Source organism: Hevea brasiliensis, chromosome 4 (genome assembly GCF_030052815.1).
Source record: "Hevea brasiliensis isolate MT/VB/25A 57/8 chromosome 4, ASM3005281v1, whole genome shotgun sequence".
NCBI classification, from domain to species: domain Eukaryota; kingdom Viridiplantae; phylum Streptophyta; class Magnoliopsida; order Malpighiales; family Euphorbiaceae; genus Hevea; species Hevea brasiliensis.
This window is the reverse complement of record NC_079496.1, coordinates 8,137,110-8,158,564: the sequence shown is the minus strand read 5'-3', so window position 1 is coordinate 8,158,564 and position 21,455 is coordinate 8,137,110. Positions and strand designations below refer to the sequence as shown.

General features: G+C 33.5%; 4 protein-coding genes across 7 annotated transcripts; 1 reads left to right on the top strand and 3 right to left on the bottom strand.

Moving 5' to 3' along the window:
- Positions 1-200: 200 nt before the first annotated feature.
- Positions 201-2,681, bottom strand: LOC110657912 (auxin-responsive protein IAA13). Its single transcript, XM_058145215.1, has 5 exons — positions 2,069-2,681; positions 1,343-1,662; positions 1,076-1,193; positions 720-781; positions 201-618 (listed from the first exon to the last, which is right to left on the bottom strand). Exons 1-5 carry the CDS (start codon positions 2,449-2,451, stop codon positions 569-571), a joined length of 933 nt encoding a protein of 310 aa, XP_058001198.1. The 5' UTR covers positions 2,452-2,681; the 3' UTR covers positions 201-568.
- A 3,508-nt stretch (positions 2,682-6,189) lies between these two features.
- Positions 6,190-8,130, bottom strand: LOC110657914 (uncharacterized). The gene has a single exon (XM_021815360.2). The coding sequence runs from the start codon at positions 7,845-7,847 to the stop codon at positions 6,480-6,482; it is 1,368 nt and encodes a 455-aa protein (XP_021671052.2). The 5' UTR covers positions 7,848-8,130; the 3' UTR covers positions 6,190-6,479.
- Positions 8,131-8,473: 343 nt separating this feature from the next.
- Positions 8,474-11,256, top strand: LOC110657915 (uncharacterized). 2 transcript variants are annotated; one of them, XM_058145212.1, is made up of 6 exons: positions 8,477-9,456; positions 9,811-9,983; positions 10,139-10,223; positions 10,305-10,523; positions 10,663-10,832; positions 10,922-11,256. In XM_058145212.1, the coding sequence occupies exons 1-6, from the start codon at positions 8,713-8,715 to the stop codon at positions 11,028-11,030; spliced, it is 1,500 nt and encodes a 499-aa protein (XP_058001195.1). In that variant the 5' UTR covers positions 8,477-8,712; the 3' UTR covers positions 11,031-11,256. The 2 variants fall into 2 exon arrangements, with proteins under 2 accessions (XP_058001196.1, XP_058001195.1); XM_058145213.1 differs by lacking the exon at positions 10,922-11,256 and having other exon boundaries at positions 8,474-9,456; positions 10,660-10,795.
- Positions 11,257-11,546: 290 nt separating this feature from the next.
- LOC110657916 (nuclear transport factor 2) lies at positions 11,547-16,872 on the bottom strand. Of its 3 annotated transcripts, none has more exons than XM_021815362.2 (10): positions 16,743-16,872; positions 16,446-16,558; positions 16,222-16,356; positions 14,832-15,138; positions 14,166-14,422; positions 13,829-14,018; positions 13,560-13,681; positions 13,403-13,468; positions 12,682-12,763; positions 11,547-12,057 (listed from the first exon to the last, which is right to left on the bottom strand). In XM_021815362.2, exons 2-10 carry the CDS (start codon positions 16,482-16,484, stop codon positions 11,846-11,848), a joined length of 1,410 nt encoding a protein of 469 aa, XP_021671054.2. In that variant the 5' UTR covers positions 16,485-16,558; positions 16,743-16,872; the 3' UTR covers positions 11,547-11,845. The 3 variants fall into 3 exon arrangements, with proteins under 3 accessions (XP_021671054.2, XP_021671055.2, XP_058001197.1); XM_021815363.2 differs by having other exon boundaries at positions 16,446-16,637; positions 16,743-16,833; XM_058145214.1 differs by lacking the exons at positions 16,446-16,558; positions 16,743-16,872 and having other exon boundaries at positions 16,226-16,356.
- Positions 16,873-21,455: the final 4,583 nt, after the last annotated feature.

Below are 21,455 nucleotides of genomic sequence, written 5' to 3'. Positions count from 1 at the left end.
GAAGTGCGTTTTACTGAAATGGAAGGTTAGAATAACTAGAAAAGGCTTGTTCAGGGCAGAAGGTACGATCAGCCCAATTGCTCCAAGCTGCACGCTTATATGTGTGTGTGTGTGTATATATATATATATATATATATATATATATATATATATATATAATAACACAATGAGAAATTTCAGACATCAAACCACACCAAACATTAAAACTGAGTCCGCTAGATTGGATTGCAGCAAACTCCCCTCTAAATATCAAATACTCCCATATTTACAGTATGAGAAAGCAGCAGTCAAGTGTGCAAATGCCTGTGTGGCAGCATTGTATAAGAAAGAAACTAAAATGAATTATCACCTATAAAAATAAAGAAAACCTTCAAGAACCAGATAATGTTCAAGCAAGAGAGAGAGAGAAAGAGAGAGAGAGAGAGAGAAAGGAAAAAAAGAAAACACTAAAAAGCAGTGAAAATGCAGTCTCAGCGGAACTTTCTGATTCATCAACTTTCTCTACTCTTTGTTTTCAAACTATTGAGTTTCATCTTTCTGGAGTTTAAAATGATGAGCAGAGGTGGTCTTAAACGGGCTTGCTTCTTTGTCTTTCATTCCTCTCTTGGAATCTTGGAGCTGCAATTGAATGATAAATTAGTTTTACAAGTTTGGAAGAAGCAACAATACAAAGGGAAAACTAGCAGCCGTATCTTGAATGTTGATTGAAATTTACATACCAAGCCCATTAGCTTCAGAAGTTCTCATGATCCGGAGCCTTTTAACAGAGCTAAGGAACATCCTAAAAATAATGAAAATCAAACAATGAGTAATAGAAATAAATGAATTGAATTAAGCAGTTGAACCCTCCAACAAAACAGGGTGATGAAAATATTCATGAATTGTATCTCAATACTCATAAATGTGCAAGCTTAGGCCATTGAAGGGTTAAGTTGATTTTTATATCCCCCCTCTCCAAATCACAATCTCAATTGACCAGGGCAAATTGCCACTGGGGCAACAACCCCTTTTTCCTTCTTTTGGTTCTACAATGCAGCAAAATTTGACATTAAAGAGAAAAAAAAAATCATCATACCCCCATGGAACATCTCCGACAAGCATCCAGTCTCCCTCTTTATCTTCATAAGTGAGTACAAACTCAGATTTGCCATCCAAAAGCTTAGAGGGATTTGCTGATTGTTGCTTCTCTCCACCTGATTCCACAAACACAAGTAGAATATCAGAGTACAAAAATTCAAACACCAACTGAAAAAAAAAAAAAGAAAAAAAGAAAAACTTGGACCAGAATTAATAACAGAATCCATGGTTATGGTCGCATTTGGTTGTTCTACTATTGACTTACCCATCGAACTGATGGTTGAGGTGGACCTGAAAAACATTTCTTCCAGGGTTTGTGCAAGTGTCTCATAGGAAGCATGAGCATTCAAATCTACCTTCCTTCCAATTGGAACCCCATCCATATTCACCTTGACAAATCCAAGATGCCCTTTCTCATTACCAGTAGCATTGGCCTTGTTACCATTGCAAATTTTCTTCTTGGAAGAATCCTTAGATTTGTCTTTTTCATTAACTGAATTGTCTTCTTCAGATCTTGGAGCTTTTGCTTGGTTCACCAAGCTGTTCATTCTATAAGCCCTTATAGGAGGCCACCCCACAACCTGACTGCTCCCACAAAGTAATTTACCATAAGAAATGATTTGAATCATTATATAAACCATGAAGAACACAGATAAAGGTTAAACAAGAATAAATTCTGAGAATAAGCAAAAGCAAAAGTACGTGCTAAATTAAACAAACACACATGTTTTCCAATACAACCTGACTTGGAAAATTACAATTATTTAAGCAAAAAATATTTCTGATAAAGGATAGAAAAAAAAGAACAGGATATATTCCATATCGTAGAGATTAGTATAAACAGTTGGCTCACTAGAAAATAGTATTCCAAAACAACGTAAGAACACATAAAAAGAATAGCAGAATTATATTTTCTCCCGTCTTTTCTTATCAACCAAACAGAGCAGATAAATTAAAAACAAAAGACAGAAGAATTTGGAGTATCACTAACCTGACAGAAGTAGGGGATCCACCTTCATGGGAAACAGGCTCAGCAGCTCTTTTAGTCCCAGAAACAGCAACACAAGCAGAAGCTGTAGCATTAGTATTATTATTATGACCTCTATGAGGCTGAGAGACCAGAGAAGGAAAATCTTTGGCAGTCAGGATTCTCCCACACTCGCCCCATGCGCTTGCCTTGCCTTTCCCTCCACTGCCACCGCCACCGCCAATACTCAGACCCAGACCCAGCTCTAGCTCAGCCTCTATTGGATATGAACTAGCCTCAGCATCTACAACCTCCACCTTTGACACAGTAGACTCGTTTGTTGAGGCCCCAGAAGAGCCACCACCAGCACCACCACTTACACCAAGTAAACCAAGACCACCTTCCATCGTCAAACAAGAAAGAGGCAGTTAGAATTTTTAAGATTCAAGAAAGGTTTAAAGAAAACGTTTGCACAGAGAATTATTTGGGTATTGAAGGGAGAGAAAGAGCAAGCTTAGGAGAGGAGAAAAGGAGAGGGAGAGTAGGTTGAAAGGAGAATGTGGTGGTGGAAATGATGATGGGGCCCATGTGTCTGGTAGTGCGCCAAGCACTCTCACCACCACAGGTACACAATACACTGTCAAATTTTCTGGACATGATCATCATGTCTCTTTAGAATCTGAGTTTCCCTGTTGCTACAAAAAATATAATTAATGCAAAAAGGAAATTGTTGACATTTGGTTTGAAGGAGCATGTTTTATAGGTATTTATCTTCACCATTTCAAGAAAGGCTACTTTGAATCTATCTTTCATTTTATACAATTTCAAGTATTTCATTTGATTTTTGTTGCATTCATAGTAGCTTAATTATTTGTCTTATATATGCCTAGTTCTTGAACATACTGTTCAACATCTAATACAAGTATTTGACTGAAGGAAAAAAAAAATGTTAATCAGGCATCTGCAGAATTAAAAACTGACACAGATAAGAAGTAAATTGGCTTATAAACAGCATAATTAATGCCTAAAGAGAACTTCACAAGAATTCATTAAAAGAAAATATCTGTAATCCTCCAAAAGTCAGAGGCTTGGTGGGTAAGAAATTAATAGTGAGAACTGCACTCATAATCACTGCTCAAATCAAGATGATAACTATCAACTGTGTGACTCAATTAAAGAATCAAAAGGCATTTACTTTGAGCTAAGGAGTCTCGTAACTTTAGTATATAAAGCATGGGTTAAAGTCTAAAAGTGGAGTATCTAATATACTCACTTCCTTTGCACCTATGTGGTGTCTACTAATTTATGGACAAACAGCACAAAACCTTGCTTTAGAAAGTTGAGACCTAAAGAGATGCATTGTCAGTGGAGGGTGGGCCTTCCCATAAAATATTTGGATAAATTACTAGCAAAAAACCACAAATAACTCATTTCTTTAGCTTTTTTTCTTTGAAAATCATTTCTTTAACTTCATTATTATTATTATTATACAACTTCACTCTCAGTAAATAATTTAGTTATATTTTAAAAAAAAAAACTATTTTATTTATTATGATATAGTGTGGTGAGTTTGGTATTAAATGATAAATATATTAGTTATATTTAAAAGAGAAAGAGAGATACAAACTAATATATATATTATGTTTTTTAGATGTAATTGAATTAATAAACAGAGAATAAATTAAGTTTCTAAGTTTATTAATATGATTATTATTTAATTAATAATAAAAAAATATCACGTTTATTGCTGTAATTATATATAAAAAGGTTAAACTTTGTAAATAAAATGTTTTGTGTTTATTTTATATCTTTGTGAGCTACAATCTCAACAAAAATAAACATGAACATATCAATTAGATAGTCTGATTTATTTCTTTATATTTAAGTGCACGAAATGAGAAGTGTTATGTTTGAGTCAATTTACCTGTTCTAACAATATGTTACTTCTTATTTTGTAGTTCATTAATTAATAGTAACACAATATACACTAAAGTGAGGTCAAATGACCCATTAATTTTTTTTATATATATTATATACTATTAACTTATTTTGACCTTAAAAATTTTAACCCTAAAAGATAGTTAAAAATTTTAAAAAAATAATGAACCAAAAACTAAGTGGAAAAAGAAATAAATTGTGTCGCCTCTCTCTCCTCTGTCTACTAATCTATCACTTTCTCTTTTTTATTTGTTTCTTTTAATCTCCCCCATTTTTATTTGATTCTTGTCATTCTATTATAAAAAATGTAACACAACCCACTAAGATTTGTTGAGTTTTTCTCAGAAAATTAATTAGTAAAAGATATTATTCTAATTTTGTTGATTTCCACTTAAAATTAGTTTGTAATTTATGGATTAAGTGAATGATTGAAATTTTTTTTCATTGTATGGATTTTATTTTTTTTACTTAATTAACATAAATCCATTTAATTTAATATAGATCTAATAAACTAATCATATAGAAATTATTTCTACATACTAGTAAACATTTAACACTTTTAAAATACTAAACAATATAATTTTATATTTAAACAAAAAAAAAAACATATAGCATTTAATTTTGAATTTCTAAATAAGTTTATTAGTAGATTGTTTCCTATTTTTTAAATTAATTGACATTTATCAATAAAAAAATAAAGCAAAATAGGATAAAAATACATACGTCACATGGTAATTCTAAAGTATAATTATTAATTTTTTTTAATTTTAAATATAATTATTATACATATTTTTTTTAGTAATATATTATTTCCCTATAAAAATGTTAATATATCAACGGGCTGTATATCAATCTTATTCAAAGGATAGTTTATGTAAAAGTTAGAATAGGAAAGGGCATATTTGTAACTTAACTTAAAAAGTAAGTAGATGTAATTAGCCCTATCATGGGGGCAGGCGGGTGATTATGTGTGATGTTGGGATTAATTAAGATTAATGAGTGAATGTAATGAAGATTAGGGTACAAATCCAAAGATTAGGCATTAGCCAAGATAAAAGGGTTTTCCGATTGCACCGACAACCGGACAAACCGACAAGGTAGGAGCCAAAATCACGTGACTCCTTGCCGCATTGATTGCCACGTCGTTCGCCAAGCTCCGCGACTCACCGTGGGACCAATCGACCTTTTCTCGAGTTCGTCTTTAGTCCGAAACAGCCGTTTTATTTAGGAGAAAATTTTGGTTTTCTCCACGCGCTATATCGATACGCGAAAACATAGGGAGCCTTCTCGATCACACCCTCATTGTATACTCCCTCTATTCACACCATTTTTTAATATATTTTTATATATTATATTTAAATTTTATATAATAATTTTTCGTAATTACTCAAATGAATCTAAGAGTGATATGCGTATACTTTTTGGCTTGAGGAGAAACAAAAAATATGAGAAAGGTCCTATCGACCACTTTAAGCTTTATTTTCTTTTGATTTATATGCTTTATTTATTTCATGCACTTTAATCTTTTTGGAGGCAACGCGTGGGATAGAGTAAAGAGAATGGGTTTGGTGAAGCAAAACATGAGCAGGATTGGTACGGTCAAATGGGGCCACGAATGAAAATGGTAGTGTTAGTGTTTAGTACACATTTGATTGGTTGATGGTGTGTCTTCACGCCCCTCTTTTCATTTGTCTATTCCTTCCTTTTCATAACGTGCAAGTTTCCTCGGCTTCGCATATCAGTTGTACCGTTGTACTCTTACAATAACATATATATTTTAATAAAATTAATTATTTAATTTTTATTTTTAAAAATATATATATTACGTAGTTTACATATTTTAATTTTATTAAATTATTTATTTTTTAGTTGATTTATTCGTTAATTTATGCCTGTTAAATTATTAATTAAATTTTATATTTTAAAAAATATATTAATTAATATTTTTAAATTAGTTTCATTAATTATTTAATTAAATAATTATTTTTTATATTTAAATTATTTTAATCATCTCTCGTTAGTATATCTCTTACCTTTTCTTATTTTTCTCTGTTTATATTTTATCTATTCTATACCCATATTTTCCTTCTTTCATTTTCTTTTTTTATTATAAAATTAATCAAATTTCTTAAATTTTTAAGTAACGAAGAAAATTTATTTTTCAGTAAATAAAACATAAAAATTATGTTCAAAGAATTTGATAAAAATACTTGATCAATTTAAATATATATATATAAATATATAAATAACAAAGAGGTTAAATCCTTTTTGCATCATTTAGGGAAGGAGAATGGTCTAACCCCCATCAGGTCCCTATCATCCGCTCCCGGTGTTCACATTCTTAACGTGCACCCATTTCCCTCTAACAATCCCTTTATCGGATTCGAAGACCACAAACACGCCTAGCGTACTTTAGCAAAAGGCAGATAGTTACAAACACCGAATTCGGGTCGAGTTAAAGAAAACTTAAGCTATCAAGGGAACGAGCGGCTCCGTTTCACTCGCTCGGATTGTTTCCTCGCGGAGATCCGCCACAAACGATAGAGCATTCGACACCGCATATCGCACCGAAGCATGAAAATACCACATCGCTATCGCTGTCGCTGTCACTAGTATTATGCTTCATTAAGCCTCTGCTACCACTGCACAAAGTGGATAAACCACTACGATCGTATGTAACTGGGAGATCCGTTCGCCATCTTTCCAATTTCGATTGGAGGCCTTCCATGCTGCTTTCCAAGCCCCAAGAAGTCATTATATCGCCCTCCGTCTCTTCTACCACGTAGTGATTTTTTTTCCTTGTTATCATTGCTGCTGCCACCTCTGATGCTGATGGGCCCAGATCTGATTCGGTTATAAACGGCGCCCCACCGTTTAAATTCATGTTTTTTGGAGTGCCAAAATGCAATTTCCCAAGGTCGAACTTCTTAAATGTCGAGGAAGAATTATCGTCAATTAAACTGGAATGGATTTTGTTTTTCACCTTAGTGATATTGCCGCCGGAGACGTTGGACCTGTATTTAGCCTTTGTCAATGTGCCATAGACCGACCCACTAGAAGTTGAATGGGGCTTGCCCTTGTTATAATTCTTGAAAATCTCGGAATCAGTGATGACGGAGCTAGGATTTGAATTCTGTTTCTCATAAGCTGAGCCATTGACCATTGAACCGGCCTTCTTTTTATTTAACATTTTCTTAGCAACCGCATCAGAGCCGATCATGGAACTGGTGTCGCTCTTTGTACGTCTCAATTCAGGCTTGGGATTCCATGGAAGTAAGAATTGGTTCCGACTATCGCTGTTTTTCTCATCGTCTTTGGTCCTATGATTGTCATTATGCATCTGAGGATCCTTCTCCCCCATCAAATGGCGGTAACCAATAGCAGAAGCATTCTGGGTATACAATGGCATGCTTCGCATGGAGGTGTCAAGAAGGGCCACCCCAATGTTGAGAATACCCTGAGGACATCCAGAGCGACGACGTACCTGAAGGGCAACAAAGCGCATGCCGAGCTGAACGTGGTGCTGCCGGTGCTGACGGTGGAGTTGGGGAGGGGGAACGAGGTTTCCAACAATGACGCGGATGGTGCCAACGTGAATGTCGCGGAACCAATGGAGGGCATAGATCTCAATCATAATGGCGGAGGTCTGACCATAGAGAAACTCGTCGTCAACGCGAAAGACAAACTTGTCGTTCCATGTAGGATTGTTGTGGCCTTGAATATCAACTCTGGTGGAAAGTTTGCGGTCAGGGTGAACCCAGGCAACCACGTAGGTTTTCATCTTGCGTGAGACCTTGGCGAGGTCTTGGGCAGATATCACATTTAGCTCCAACAATTGAAATGGCGGAGCAAATCCACGGGACATTTTATTTCTTTTCAATTTCTTCTACAATAGAGGTTGGTATTGCTGCTTGTGGTGAACGTGGGGGAGGAGGAGGGAGGTGATGTTGGGTTCCACTCGCCGTCCAAGGAGAGGACGACGAGGGAAGAGAAATCAATACGTCCTGTTGGGTTTGGTTTTTTTTCTAATATTTGTAAATTAAACAAGAATTGTAAAAGAAAGAGAAGGTGATAAATAGTTGTTGAATTACGCAAAACAATGACGAGTTTACAGCTACAATTAATTAGTTTATTTTCAAGTGAATTTCAACTTTTAATTCACTGTAATTAGAGGTAGCTTTATTTTATTTCTCTATACTTGTGCGACCACTCCTCCAGAATTATACTGGAATTCGCTGGCCCAGCCCATGATCTCTCTTAGTTAAGCCCATGGGATATGGGTTTTTTTTTTTTGTGAATAGGATACAACTACACGTCCCATCTTTCTTTCCTTCTATTTTAAATTATTTATATATTTAAATTCATAAAATTATTTATTTTAATATCTTAGTGATGTTATTGTATGTGTAATAAATTAATTTTAAAAATAAATTTTACGTAAATTCAACCATAATTAAATATATCATCGATTTCATGAGATAATTTCTTTCCTGGAAAGTGTGTTGGATCCGAGACGTGTGGCTTAGACAATGCACACCAAAAGCCTCCTCAGTCCTCAAGCTTACAGATGCTCCTCCCCTTTAATGAGAGAAACGGCTGTATTAAAGGAATCACATGGGTCTTGCTGTCTGGCTAAGCTTTATTAACCATCTCTGATTTCAACTCAAGTCAATGGGTTATGTTTCTAGGATCTCAAGTGTGCTGAAGATTTCTATTAAAGATCCAAGAAAATGCTTCTGAGGAACTCATCAAACCCTGCAACTGTAACGCTGATATCACCATTCTCAGGCAGCCCTAGTAGGGATTTGGATACCATCAACACAAAACACCACCATCTCAATTTGACACCATTCTCATGCGGCACCTTATCACCCTTCTCTGAACTCAATCAAGAAGCCAGTAGTTTTCGCCTCAGAGGATTTCGAAGAGCTTGGTCTGATAGTAACTTGGAAAGGTTAGAGTATCCATCTTGTGATAAAGAAGAGCTTCATTTTTCAACCACACCCAACAAGTTCCCAAAAAGACATTGCAAGGCCATGTTGCGCGGTGCACCTTCTTTTTCAATATTTAATGTGAATGATGTGCTAGGAGATCAAGAAAATAGGGGAGGAGATGTAGGAAGAGAACAAGAGGACTTGATGAGAACAATTACTATTGGAGACAGTATAGAAGCTAAAGGAAGCGGAGAGTTCAATAACATGGGGCTGATAGAGGAAGAAGGAGATCTAAATGGGATTGAAAATTTGAATCTTGAAGAAGCAAAGGAACCCGTTAGTCCTCCCTTGTATCTTGCTTCAGGGCTTGGGATTGATGGCATTGATTTTGGTGGCGGAAATGGCGGTGGGGTTGGCGGTTTTGATTTAACTTCGCCGAACTTTAATGAAAGTGGCGATCTTGAAGAGTACTATAAGAGGATGGTCGATGAGTTTCCTTGCCACCCTCTGTTTCTAGCAAATTACGCTCAGCTTTTGCAGGCGAGATTAATTTTCTCTCTTTTTCTAGTTTCTTGATGCTAATTTTCAGCAAATGTTATTTTGGATCTGTTGAAGCATTGTTTACTTGATTGTACATAATAGAATTTGATGCATTATAATCTATATTAAGTGTTCCTAGCTTATTAGCTGCTCAGTCTTTCACATTCTTGTTTTAAGAAATTTTATCGCGATCTTGAATGATCAATCTTGTAATGGTCAATTGATTATTATTGTTGATTTTGTAATCTAGATTTGCTTGCATTCTTGGGATGAGCATTTATATCTTGTGAAGAGAAAAAAAGGAAAGAAGTGTTCTCATTCTAAAATTATGTATTTTGGCTTCTGATGTAACAGTCTAAGGGAGACCTTCATGGTGCTGAGGACTACTATCATCGCGCTACGCTCGCAGATCCTGAAGATGGTGAAATCTTATTGAAGTATGCTAAACTCGAGTGGCAACTTCACCATGATCAAGGTAGGGCTTTGAGTAATTATGAACGTGCTATTCAGGCTGCCCCTCAAGATAGGTGAGCGTGAGCTTGTGCCCATCAGGTCTTGCAAATTGAATTTTGTATGGAACAACTGATGCTTCTTCATTAACACCGTTGTCTTCTGCTCTGGATTGTTTGAAAACTAACCCATGATTGAGGATCGACAAGGAATTTTAATTTTTTTTTTTCAGTCATGTTCTTGCTGCATATGCCAGTTTTCTCTGGGAAATAGATGATGATGGTGAAGAAGATACATTTCAGGCAACGCATATTAAGGTGCTAATGCATTATATGGCTTTTGTGAATGCTGCACTGTGAGTGATTTGTGTGTTCTAATGGCTCCAAAATTTGTCATAGGTCGAATCAGAGGAAAATCTAACTATGCCCGGCAACTCGGCTACCAATCAAGATTTTAAGCCATTGCAGGTTCCACCTAGGCTTACAATTGATGTGGCAGATCACTCTACATCTGATTCTGATACGGGCAACAATGTTGAGGAGTATTACAGGAGGATGGTTGAGGAAAATCCTTCCAACTCTTTGGTGTTAAGAAATTATGCTCAATTTCTGTATCAGGTGAGATATAGATGTGGACGAAAGGGCAATGCTAATTCTGATTCTTTCACCGTGTTGTTAACCTCTTTAATGGGCTCTGTCCATTGTGTTTGATCCTTTAATCTTGCTGAATATAACCACTGTTCCTGACTGGCAGTAGAAGGGGGACCTTCCAGGCGCTGAGGAATATTACTCGCGTGCTGTACTAGCTGATCCCGGGGATGGTGAAATCATGTCACATTATGCAAAGTTGGTATGGGAAGCTCATCGAGACCACAGTAAAGCCTCAAGTTTCTTTGAGCAAGCAGTTCAAGCTGCTCCTGAGGACAGGTGAATATTATTCATATGAATATTATTCATCATGCATGTATTAAGGTTAATCATGACCGATTCTTGGCCTGTTGTTTGTTTGTTTCCAGCCACGTTGTTGCAGCATATGCTAGTTTCCTCTGGGAAACGGAAGGAAATGAAGAGGATAGCACAAATCCTGATCAATTTCACAATGAAGGTTCTGTGACTACCGCTTAATTCTGATATGGATGAACTAAACTGCAGTCATAAGTCGTAACCTAATGTTTTACTCAAGGGTAAATATTAAAGCTGAGATAACCCACAACTGTATCAATAAGAAGAGTTAAGGTCTTCTACAGATCTTTCAGCTGCTGTCATTAGTTTCCTGTACTCTGCATAAGAGACCTCTGATATTTGAAAGATTTATAGTAATTATCCTACGCCACATGGTGGCTGTCTCCAATGATATTTGTAAATCAAAGAGATTGCCTGAATGAGCGTTTGCACAAAAATGTAAACAATGCACAAACGCTACAATTTCCAACTCTTTCAAGAGGAATCCATTCTACCGAAAGCTGAACTTCAGATTAAGAATTATAAACTAAATATTTAGGCAACGTTTTAATTCACTATGTCTCAATTAAAACAGATCTCTCTTCCAGTTAACTAAATCATTTGTGCAACATCAGAGAGCTTCATTTGTTAGATAAGCATCATACTTCAATCATTGCCACAAACGGAAAAACCTTAAAATGTTGAAACTGAATAAATAAATAAATAAATTGATCAATAACTTCTACAACCAGAGAGATGCTAGATTTTACATAAATCTCAAAAATGAAAACATTGCCTATAAATTTGAATGTTAATTAGACATTGAAATATTGAGAAACCATTGAAACAAGCGTGATTCATACGCCTGACACATCTAAATCAATCTGACTTGTGGAATTATAAATTATCATTCTTGAAACTAATGAGGGTGAATGTGCTGAGTTGCGATGCCTGGAACGAAAACTTTGCTCTCCCTCTGTTTAAGAAAACTAAACGGTCTACTCTGATTGGTTTTGTCCATTTCTTAGTAATTGGTTACCTGTGAACCCTCTATCTTGGCGGGGACTTGGCCTATAATAACCATTTCCTCTTGATCTATTGTAATCTCGGTCACCTACATCATAGCCACCACCTCTGCCAAAACTTCTACCACCAAAACGACCCCCTGGAGCATCTGTTGGGTAGTTGCCCCTGCCTCTACCCCTTCCTCCTGTTTAGAATATGCCAATCACAACAAAATTACCAAATTGATATTATCTAAATTAGTTCATCTAGCCATTTGTTTTTCTTTCTGCAAGACTAACACAGGGATTAGACATTTATCACCATCTATGCATTACTGTCATGAGTTTGGCAGAGAGTGGGAAAATTAACAAAAAGATTTAGTGAAAATCATAATAGCAAATTTTGTTATGCATCCCTAGAAACAGAAAGCAAAACATAATGACAGGAAATTGTAGCAAAAAATTTCTGCTTTGCAAGCTAGACTTGATAGTATCTTATAAATATTGATATTCCAGGCTGCCCTTAGAGTCTGCTTGGATAATGGAGAAGGAAGGGGTAAATAAAGGTAAAGAGGGATAAGTGAAATATGTGCCCTATTTGGAAAGGAGTGAATCAATGGTGAATAAGGGTAAATAAGGGTAAGTCACAGGAGAAGCACAGCCACAGGAGTTGTAGTATTGAGCCAAAGCCACAGGAGAAGCACCAATGTGGTGATGTTCAAAATTTAATCACTGGTATTGTAGATTTAACTCCACTCACTCAGAAGTAAGTGAATAGGAAGCATAATATAAATATTAATAATGAGAAGATAGGGAATGAGAACGCATACTTCCTGCACGGGATGGGATGTTGCTATTTGGTCTCCGCTCTTCAATGTATACTTGCCGCCCAGTAACATGTGCGCTACCCGCCTGAAGACATAATGTAATAGTTTTAAACGCACAATAGTAAAAATAAACCACAGGTCGTGAGCATATATGGACAGAAATAACTTGTCAGCAACAAGAAATTGAAAATTGCAATGATGTGATTATAGTATTCAGTAACTATGTTGAAAGAACATTAGCATAAGACAGCTTAGGATCCCTCTGTTTTATGCTAAAAGACTATTTCCAAAGAATAGGAACCACATCACTGTTTTAACAACTTCTGAAAATTCAGAAACAAAGAGAAAGTCCCAACAAAAGCAAGCAACCATCAAACCTGTTAGGTCCAGGGAAAATAAAAAAAGACTGGACTTTCCTTTACATCAAACCATCCTTCGCTAAAGGAACATGGTCAGTTGAAAGAAGACCTTCAACATTAAATTAGAAAATAGAAACACAAGAAATTACATGTAATTGGAACTTCCAGAAAGTATATGAGAAACTCAGTTTTGAATAAATAAAATGTAAAATAAGACTTATTATCTTTCTTCATTAAAAAGAAAAAAAGCAACTGTGAGAATTGCAGATCAATATCCAAAATTCTCGAGTTTGATGAACTAATTCCAGGAAAAGAGTAAGACAAAACAGAAATGCTGTTTTGAAGGTTATAAACATTAATCAGACCTTGACTGCAGCATGAACACCAGTCATATCTTCAAATTCAACAAATGCATAACATACACCGACATCCTGCATATAAATTAAAAAGAAAAAAAAAATTAGCACAATACATTTAAGGAAGTAGGTAAAAATACTTTTAAAATGCATGCCAGGAATGAACCTTGCGACTTCGAATGACAACACCATCAGGTGCAATTTTGCCAAAATTCTTGAATTCCTCTTCAATTTCAGCTTCAGATACAGTTGTTGGCAAGTTTCTCACATACACAGACCTTATTTCATCTAAATGTTCAAAAAAAATGGAAAAGAAAATCAATATGACTGGTGAAAGTTAGTTGAAATAAATTTGTTTGTTTAATCCATTAAGCAAAAGACAACCACCCAAAAGGCATTGCAAAGCGTATCATATAAAGGATGACAAAAACTGACCTTCATCTACCACAGCTGAAGTCTCCTCAAATGTTTCTGATCCAGATCTTTCAAATGAATTTGGTGTCACGGTTGCTTGCTTAGCTGTGGACTGTGGAGCATAATCCCAATCTGAAGCAGGTGGGGCATTCTTTTTAAATGAAGGCTGGGAAGCCACTGATGGTGCAGATTGTCCCTTAGCTACCCGTAACTTACAATGACAAATTAAAAAGAGTAGAGGTTAAGTGTAAAAAGTTAATTCCAAAAGTAAGATGAATCTCTAATTCTATGCATACATGTATGTGTGCATGTTATACTATGCATGAAATCAAAGTAACTACAATGGAAAGGAACATACAATAGAAGCATAAGTGTGTTTCTGGGGCTCTACAGTAGGTTCCTCAACAGGCAGTTTGTCCTGTGCAGCATTCACTGTGTTTTGAAGTGAACCACTTGAGTCTACAGAATTATCCTCCCAAATATTTTCAGACTCGGGAACTTGCTGCATTTGTTGCTCTGAAAAACTGTAGTAGTCAACTGCACCATTTTCCTTGGCTTCAACAGGAGAAACAAACTCCCTAGCCGGGATTTCTCCACCCAACAAATAATTTGGAACTGTAAAAATCATCATTTCATTAGTGGATGATGTTAGAGATTTTAAAAAAATTTCTTTTCAGCAGCTAACAATTAGGACTTGTCATCTAACTTCTCAAAAAAGACACTAGTTAGTAGTTACAAATCTAAAATACTAGATGAACACATTTCAGTGTCAATCATTCATTAGGATAACAACCCTCAAACACAGTCAAGGCAATACTCATAACCACTGACTGGAAATAATTGTTTATCTAGACATTAGTCATTGTCATTCAAACTCAGTAACATAAGCAAACCCTGCACACAGGTTTCCCATCAAAGAATAATGATAACGTTAATTAATTGTTTCCTTCCTATATTTGTTTGACAAAACCAGCAATATGACAAAGAAACTAGCTTTCCATATTTAGCAAATCAGGATAAGTACCTGGCTCTGGAATAACAGTAGGAGCATTAAGTTTGGATTCAATATTGTTCTGGGCTAGTACAACAGCTGAATGATGGTGAATTTGTTCCTCATCAATAAAGTGAAAAACATCATTGAGGACAAAATAGCCCTTCTCCTGAGGTGCAAGGAAAAATGTTTCCACAAATTTCCTACTTCCATTGAAATCCTTCAATTGCACAGAACCAGAAACCATCACAAGAACACCTCCGTTCCATGATTCCAAGGAGTGTGCCGTCCTTATCTCAATCCCAGCATAATTGAGTGACACAATAAGCGCATGGATTTGCTGGAAGAACAGAAAAGGGAATGGCAACATATTAGTCAAATGCTCCACTTGACACGTACAAAATAAATAAAATAGTACCAAATACATATAGAAAACAAATTAAAAGGCAGATACAACAACTAGTTAAATAATTTGCGAAACATTCCAAGTACAAGAGCTCTCATGTTATCAGTACTAACCCCTCATATGTGGATTTGAACACGGCTTCAAAAAGTCATGAACAACAATAATTTCACTTCAAGGTAGCTAGAAATATAATCTTTACAACAAAAATACCAAAAGAGAATCATATTGATGCAGTACTTATATATTGAGGCAACTTTTCCCCACAGTAATAAAACTTAAAAAAAAAGGTTACACAAATGCAGCTAATGAAAAAAATCAAAATCATAAATTCTTGACCACTGAGACAATTATTGCTGAATGTAATCATTGAGGAATTTTATTAATTCTTCACATTAAGATGCTTGACTTGGTATTGAAAATGTACCAATAACCATTATTGTCACACTGAAAACCACATCCAAAAAACTTGTTGGATTTTAAAGGTTATTGCTTAATATACAAACAAGGAAATCTAACCTCTTTTCAATTTGACACATTATAAAATAACATCATTAAGGTTATCTAAGGTCACCGTGTGAACTATATAGCAATCATTGCACACATACAGCAATACAATGGTTAGTCTAGAGCAACCTGCAGTCCCTACAACTTAGCAATCATAAAAAACTAGTTAGCCTAAAGTTGGTCATGTCATGTTTCAACCAAATGTGTTATAATGTGTTTCACACATTAGAACCCCATTTATTCACAACTCATACCTTATAATCAGAGAATTTATGGAACATCAAACGGTAGAAAAATGGATAAAAAAGATGGGATATCAAGAAGGGAAAAAAAACATAGGATTTCATATACAGCAAGCCAGTGAAGCCAATTCTCACGCTCTAATCTTCCACAAAAGTAAAAACCAAAAAAGAAAATAAAAATCAAACTACTACCCATTAATATTTTGACAGCAACATTAAAATTGGAACACACAAATATACGTATAGAAAGAATAGAGATAGAGAGAGATACGAGCATTGTAGTGGCTTTTTCTCTGCTAGAACCATCGATACGAAGCATAGTGCTGGCATTACTGTAGAACTGGTAAACAAATTCCGGCTGTTGTTGTAGTAACTGATAGTACTGCCCCACAAAGTACGTCCCAACCTACAAGGAAAAATATCTTTTCAAAAAAAATCTCCAAAAATAAGAGGGGGGAAAAAAAAAACAAGACACAGAGAAAACAGTATAAGAACCTGAGCAGCAGTGACAGGAATGGGATAGGGAGTCGACATTTGAAAAGCAAAAGGAAGAAAAACCCTAATCCGAAAAGCCCAAGCAGATCGATAAATAGCCCTCCTCTCAAGATCTGTAAAAGCACAAGCAGCAGCAGCACCGGCAGCAATAGCAGCATTAAAAACCCCAGATAAGGCAACGCTACATCAAGTCTATAGATATATACAGATATAAAGAGGAAGATCTGTGGTATAAATAGTATAGAGAGAGAGAGAGAGAGAGAGAGAGAAGAAGAAGAAGAAGCAGAAGAAGGATACCTGGAGACTGGAAGGATAGATTTTCTGTCTCTCCGCTGCTTTGGTTCTTATTTTGTTTGTTTCCTGTATCACTCAGCCTTTTCTCTTCTCTTCTCTTCCTTCCTTCCTTTTTTATATTTTTGCCAGCCGTCAACTTTTTTTTAAAAAAAAAAAAGAAAATTAAATAAAATTAGTGTGCACTAAAAAGAAAGGATCTTTTTAATGATGGGAAAAAAAAAAATTCATTTGCCATATTGGACAACGGCACAATTTGACATTGGGGGTGGATTAGCTGTGGACTATTGCTGCTTCGTGGATGAGACTTTAATTAACGCACGTTAAGTGGCAATTCCTATCATTGGTTATTAAGGGATTTTCCTATTCCACATTTACAAAATTTTAATACCAAATATTTGTCATATTTTTTATTATAAAAATTATTAATCCATAAATACATGAGAATACCTAGATAAATGCCATTTTTATTCAAAAGCACTTAATTAAAAACGAGTCATTAGACGACCATTAAAAAGTATTAAAATGATTATTAGTAAATTAATACGATCACTTTTGAATGTTGACGAGTTTTTATCATTTTTTTTTTCGTGATCAAGATATAAAAAGAGAGAAGAAGAAGTCTTCAATTTGATCTGACTAGATTTTGAGATATATTTTATGCTATCAAGCTACGCGGAGTGATATAAAATAAGAATATGAGTCATATAATCAAGTAAAATTTCTTACTTGATATTTCAAAGGCTAAATTGATATACTAATTGAAATGAAATAAATGTTGAAGAAAAGATAGAGAATATTATATACCCAAATAATCATAAGTATAAATAAGTCCTAAAATGTTATATTTAGAATACACGAAGTTTATATAACGATTGTCTCTCCTCTTAGGTATCATCAAGTACATTCATCACTATGTAAGTGGGTGGATGCTAGTGCGATAAGACTAGAAAGTATGCTAAATGGAAGTCCCATCCTACATGTCTATGAGCAAAGGATGTTATTATTACTCCGTGGAGGTAGTGACAAGGACCCATATGGGCAAAGACTCTAGGATATAGATGTGTCAAGCTTGTCTCGATGGGTCTTTCGAGCCCCAACATATTTAATGCGCTCAAGTGATTGTTTAATTTTCCTGGTTGATTGGAGGTGATTTGGAAAGTTAGATAGTCAACCTTACAGGATGGGTATGTTTGGGTTAACAGTTAAATATAATTAATAATCATTGTTGATAATTGATAGCGGATGATAGTTATTTTATATTAAATATTTAATAAAAATATATTTAATTATTACTATTAACATGTGAAATAATTAATAAAGATATATATTATATAATTTATTTTATTATTTAAATAAATATAAAATTATAAATTTATTATATTATATTATTTATTTTATTATTAAATTAATATATTATATTATTTAAATAAATATATAATTATTAATTTTTTATATTATATTATTTATTTTATTATTAAAATAAGAAAATAATTATTTTTTAAGATAGTTAAATAATTTTAAAAATATAAATAAAATAATTATTATTGTTAATAGAAAATTTTATAATTAATTTTAAGTTTTTTGATATAAATAAATATTTTATATTTTATATTATTAATAAAAAATATTTTAACAAAGTTGAAATATGTTAATTAAAATATTAAAATTATAAATAAAAAAATAAAAATATTAATAATATTAATTTTTAAATTAAATAAAAAAGAATAATATGATCAAAATAAAAAATAAAACTAGATTAGCTATCAGCCGATGAGAAACAGCTCTAAAAATAGAGCTGATATAAACTGGAGCTGATGATGGTATCATATCAGTTGCCCATCAGGTATCAGCCCTATTTTTTTAAACTTGATAAACATCACAATTTACCTGTTTTAGTGTCTATCAACTATCAGCTATACTCAACAGGTAAACCAAACACACGTTTAAAAGCACTCATTAAGCTGTTATAAGTTTTTCTGGCACATTAATGAGACCTAAAATATGCAGTCTTGGTTGTGCAGCGAATCGTGGGCACCTTGTGCCTCTTGAGGTGTGCTAATAGAAGACGAGCATTACAGGTCATGCTCAATTGACTTCCTTGCAACGCGTAGATCCATGACCAAGGATAGTGGTTGCGGACACGTGGCATAATCTTAAGGAACTTAAATATAAATTATATATCAAAATAAAATGCTCAATTATTCAACTACACTTATTTAATAATATATAATCGATTTAATTTAAAATTTTTTTTTAAGGTCTGTTTAATTTAACTATTAAATATAGTGAATAATTGTTAATTGATAACTGGTAGTTGATAATAGTTTATTTATATTAAGTGTTTAATAAAATTATGTTTAATTATTATTATTGATATGTGAAATGACTAATAAATATATATATTATATAATTTATTTTATTATTGAAATAAATATAAAATTATAAATTTATTATATTATATTATTATTATTAAATTAAATATATAATTATTAAATTAATATATTATATCATTTATTATATTATTAAAATAAGTATATAATTATTAATCTATTATATTATATCATTTATTTTATAATTAAAATAAGAAAATAATTAAGTTCTTTTAAAAAATAATTAAATAACTTTAAAAATATAGGTAAAATAATAAAGTAATTATTATTGTTAATGAAAATTTTATAATTAATTTTAAGTTTTTAGATGTAAATAAATATTTTATATTTTATGTTATTAATAAAAAAATATAAAATATTTTAACAAAGTTAAAATGAGTTAATTAAGATATTAAAATTAGAAATAAAAATGATAAAAGTATTAATAATATTAATTTTTGAGTTAAATAAAAAAAGATAATATGATCAAAATAAAAAATAAAATCAAAATAGCTCTAAAAATAGAAATAATACAAACTGCAGCTGGTGGATACTATATCAGTTACTCATCAGTCATTAGCTTTTATATTTTTAAACTTACCAAACAATCTAATTCACCTGTTTAGGTGTCTATCAGCTATCAGCTGTACACAACAAGTAAATCAAACAACCTCTTAATATAATACAATAACATTCATCGAAAAATATTAAAGCATACATTACGTGTAATTTGAACTATTAATTAATGTAGGAAAAATTTAAAGTATAGAATAAATGTATTACCATTATTTATTATTTTATCTTTATATTTTTAATAATTACATTGCTTATCCACAATGTTTGATTTCATTAATTAAGTAGTTAATTCGTTCATTTTTCTCACATTTAGCCATTAATCATGGACGAAAAGACCATAACTCATTACCAATGCTCACCCCTCTCCGTCAGCCGCTCTCTTCTCTCACGAATTTAACAATCAATCCTTACCCTTTCCCCCTTCTGTCATGACTCACCTATACTCATCATTAGGGGTGAGTAATCGGTTCAAACCGAATCGAATCGAATCGAACCGAATTAAATTATCAAAATTGAATCGTTAATGTTAGAAATCGAATCGAACCGAAATTAGTGAAAAATCGAATCAAATCGAATCGCTTTAATTCGGTTCGGTTCGGTTTAAATCGATCGGTTTAATTTTTAATTGATTTTTTAATTTAGACTTGATTTTCAAGTTATTTGGTCTAATTTTAACTTTGGTTTGAACCTAATAACCATTAATCAATGAAATTAAATAATTAATATATATATAATTAAATATAATTCATAAATTTTCCATAAAAATAAATTAATTCAAAAATCGATTCGGTTTGATTTAGTTCGATTTGACTATATAAATCACTATTCTGTTCGGTTCGGTTTAACCGATTTTTTTTATCTTCAAAATCGAACCGAACCGAAATAACCGAAATTTTTATAAATTAAAATCGAACCAAACCGATTAACTTTTAAAACTAAATCGATTGAACCGAATTGAATCGATTCGGTTCGATTTTTCAGTTTGAACCGTATTGTGCTCAGCCCTACTCATCATTGATACCTTTCTACCTCTTTTTGTCCTCTTCCCATCCCTCACCTCATGAACCTAAGAACTAGCCACGGTCTTGCTCCCCCTCCCCTTTTTATCGTGATCCACCCACACCCAGAAACCTCCACCATCCTTTACATTGTGAGTCACAACTAGTTGGCCCCATATTCAACTCTATAATTATGAAAATACATAGGTGAGGTAGCAAGTAATGGAAAAATCTGAAGACTTTATAGTAGTTGACTTTTTTTTCCCTTCACACTTGAACAACAAAAGTCATAACAATATCATATTCCGAAATTATTACTTGGGAATTAAGACATTACAACATTATATGGCTTGAGAATTAATGGATGTCTTTTGGTTTCATGGTATGCATAACATTAATATTGAACATATGTACATGTGTATGCTCCAGCTAATTAATCACTGCCAAACATTCCGTTTAATTTATTTTGTTAAAGTAGAAAGTTGGCCACGATTCACCATTGAAGGGTTGCCAGTGGACCTCGCTTTCATTGCCAATCACTTCCCAAAGAATCAACTCCTTTTTCTTCAGTATTAATCTTCGTTGATTTTTTTTTTTTTTTTTAATATGCTAATTGCATGAAAAGCTCATATGCCAAAAATATAGAAATGGGTATAAAACCTGCACAGAGAGGGAAGCTCACAAAGAATTTCACCCAACAAAACATACAACCCAATCCAAGCCAAGCCTACAACATCAACCCAGCCCCAAATCTAGAACCCTAGGTGAAATAG

What these genes read in the sequence shown, in the direction of transcription:
- LOC110657912 (XM_058145215.1), bottom strand. Translation starts at nt 2,451, where the DNA reads ATGGAAGGTGGTCTTGGTTTACTTGGTGTAAGTGGTGGTGCTGGTGGT. An exon ending in GGATCCCCTACTTCTGTCAG is followed by an intron (nt 1,663 to 2,068) that starts GTTAGTGATACT and finishes TTGTGGGAGCAG; the next exon opens with TCAGGTTGTGGGGTGGCCTC. An exon ending in CTCAACCATCAGTTCGATGG is followed by an intron (nt 1,194 to 1,342) that starts GTAAGTCAATAG and finishes TTGTGGAATCAG; the next exon opens with GTGGAGAGAAGCAACAATCA.
- LOC110657914 (XM_021815360.2), bottom strand. Translation starts at nt 7,847, where the DNA reads ATGTCCCGTGGATTTGCTCCGCCATTTCAATTGTTGGAGCTAAATGTG.
- LOC110657915 (XM_058145212.1), top strand. Translation starts at nt 8,713, where the DNA reads ATGCTTCTGAGGAACTCATCAAACCCTGCAACTGTAACGCTGATATCA. An exon ending in CAGGCTGCCCCTCAAGATAG is followed by an intron (nt 9,984 to 10,138) that starts GTGAGCGTGAGC and finishes TTTTTTTTTCAG; the next exon opens with TCATGTTCTTGCTGCATATG. An exon ending in TTCAGGCAACGCATATTAAG is followed by an intron (nt 10,224 to 10,304) that starts GTGCTAATGCAT and finishes AATTTGTCATAG; the next exon opens with GTCGAATCAGAGGAAAATCT.
- LOC110657916 (XM_021815362.2), bottom strand. Translation starts at nt 16,484, where the DNA reads ATGTCGACTCCCTATCCCATTCCTGTCACTGCTGCTCAG. An exon ending in AAAAAGCCACTACAATGCTC is followed by an intron (nt 15,139 to 16,221) that starts GTATCTCTCTCT and finishes CTGTTCTTCCAG; the next exon opens with CAAATCCATGCGCTTATTGT. An exon ending in TACTGTTATTCCAGAGCCAG is followed by an intron (nt 14,423 to 14,831) that starts GTACTTATCCTG and finishes TGATTTTTACAG; the next exon opens with TTCCAAATTATTTGTTGGGT.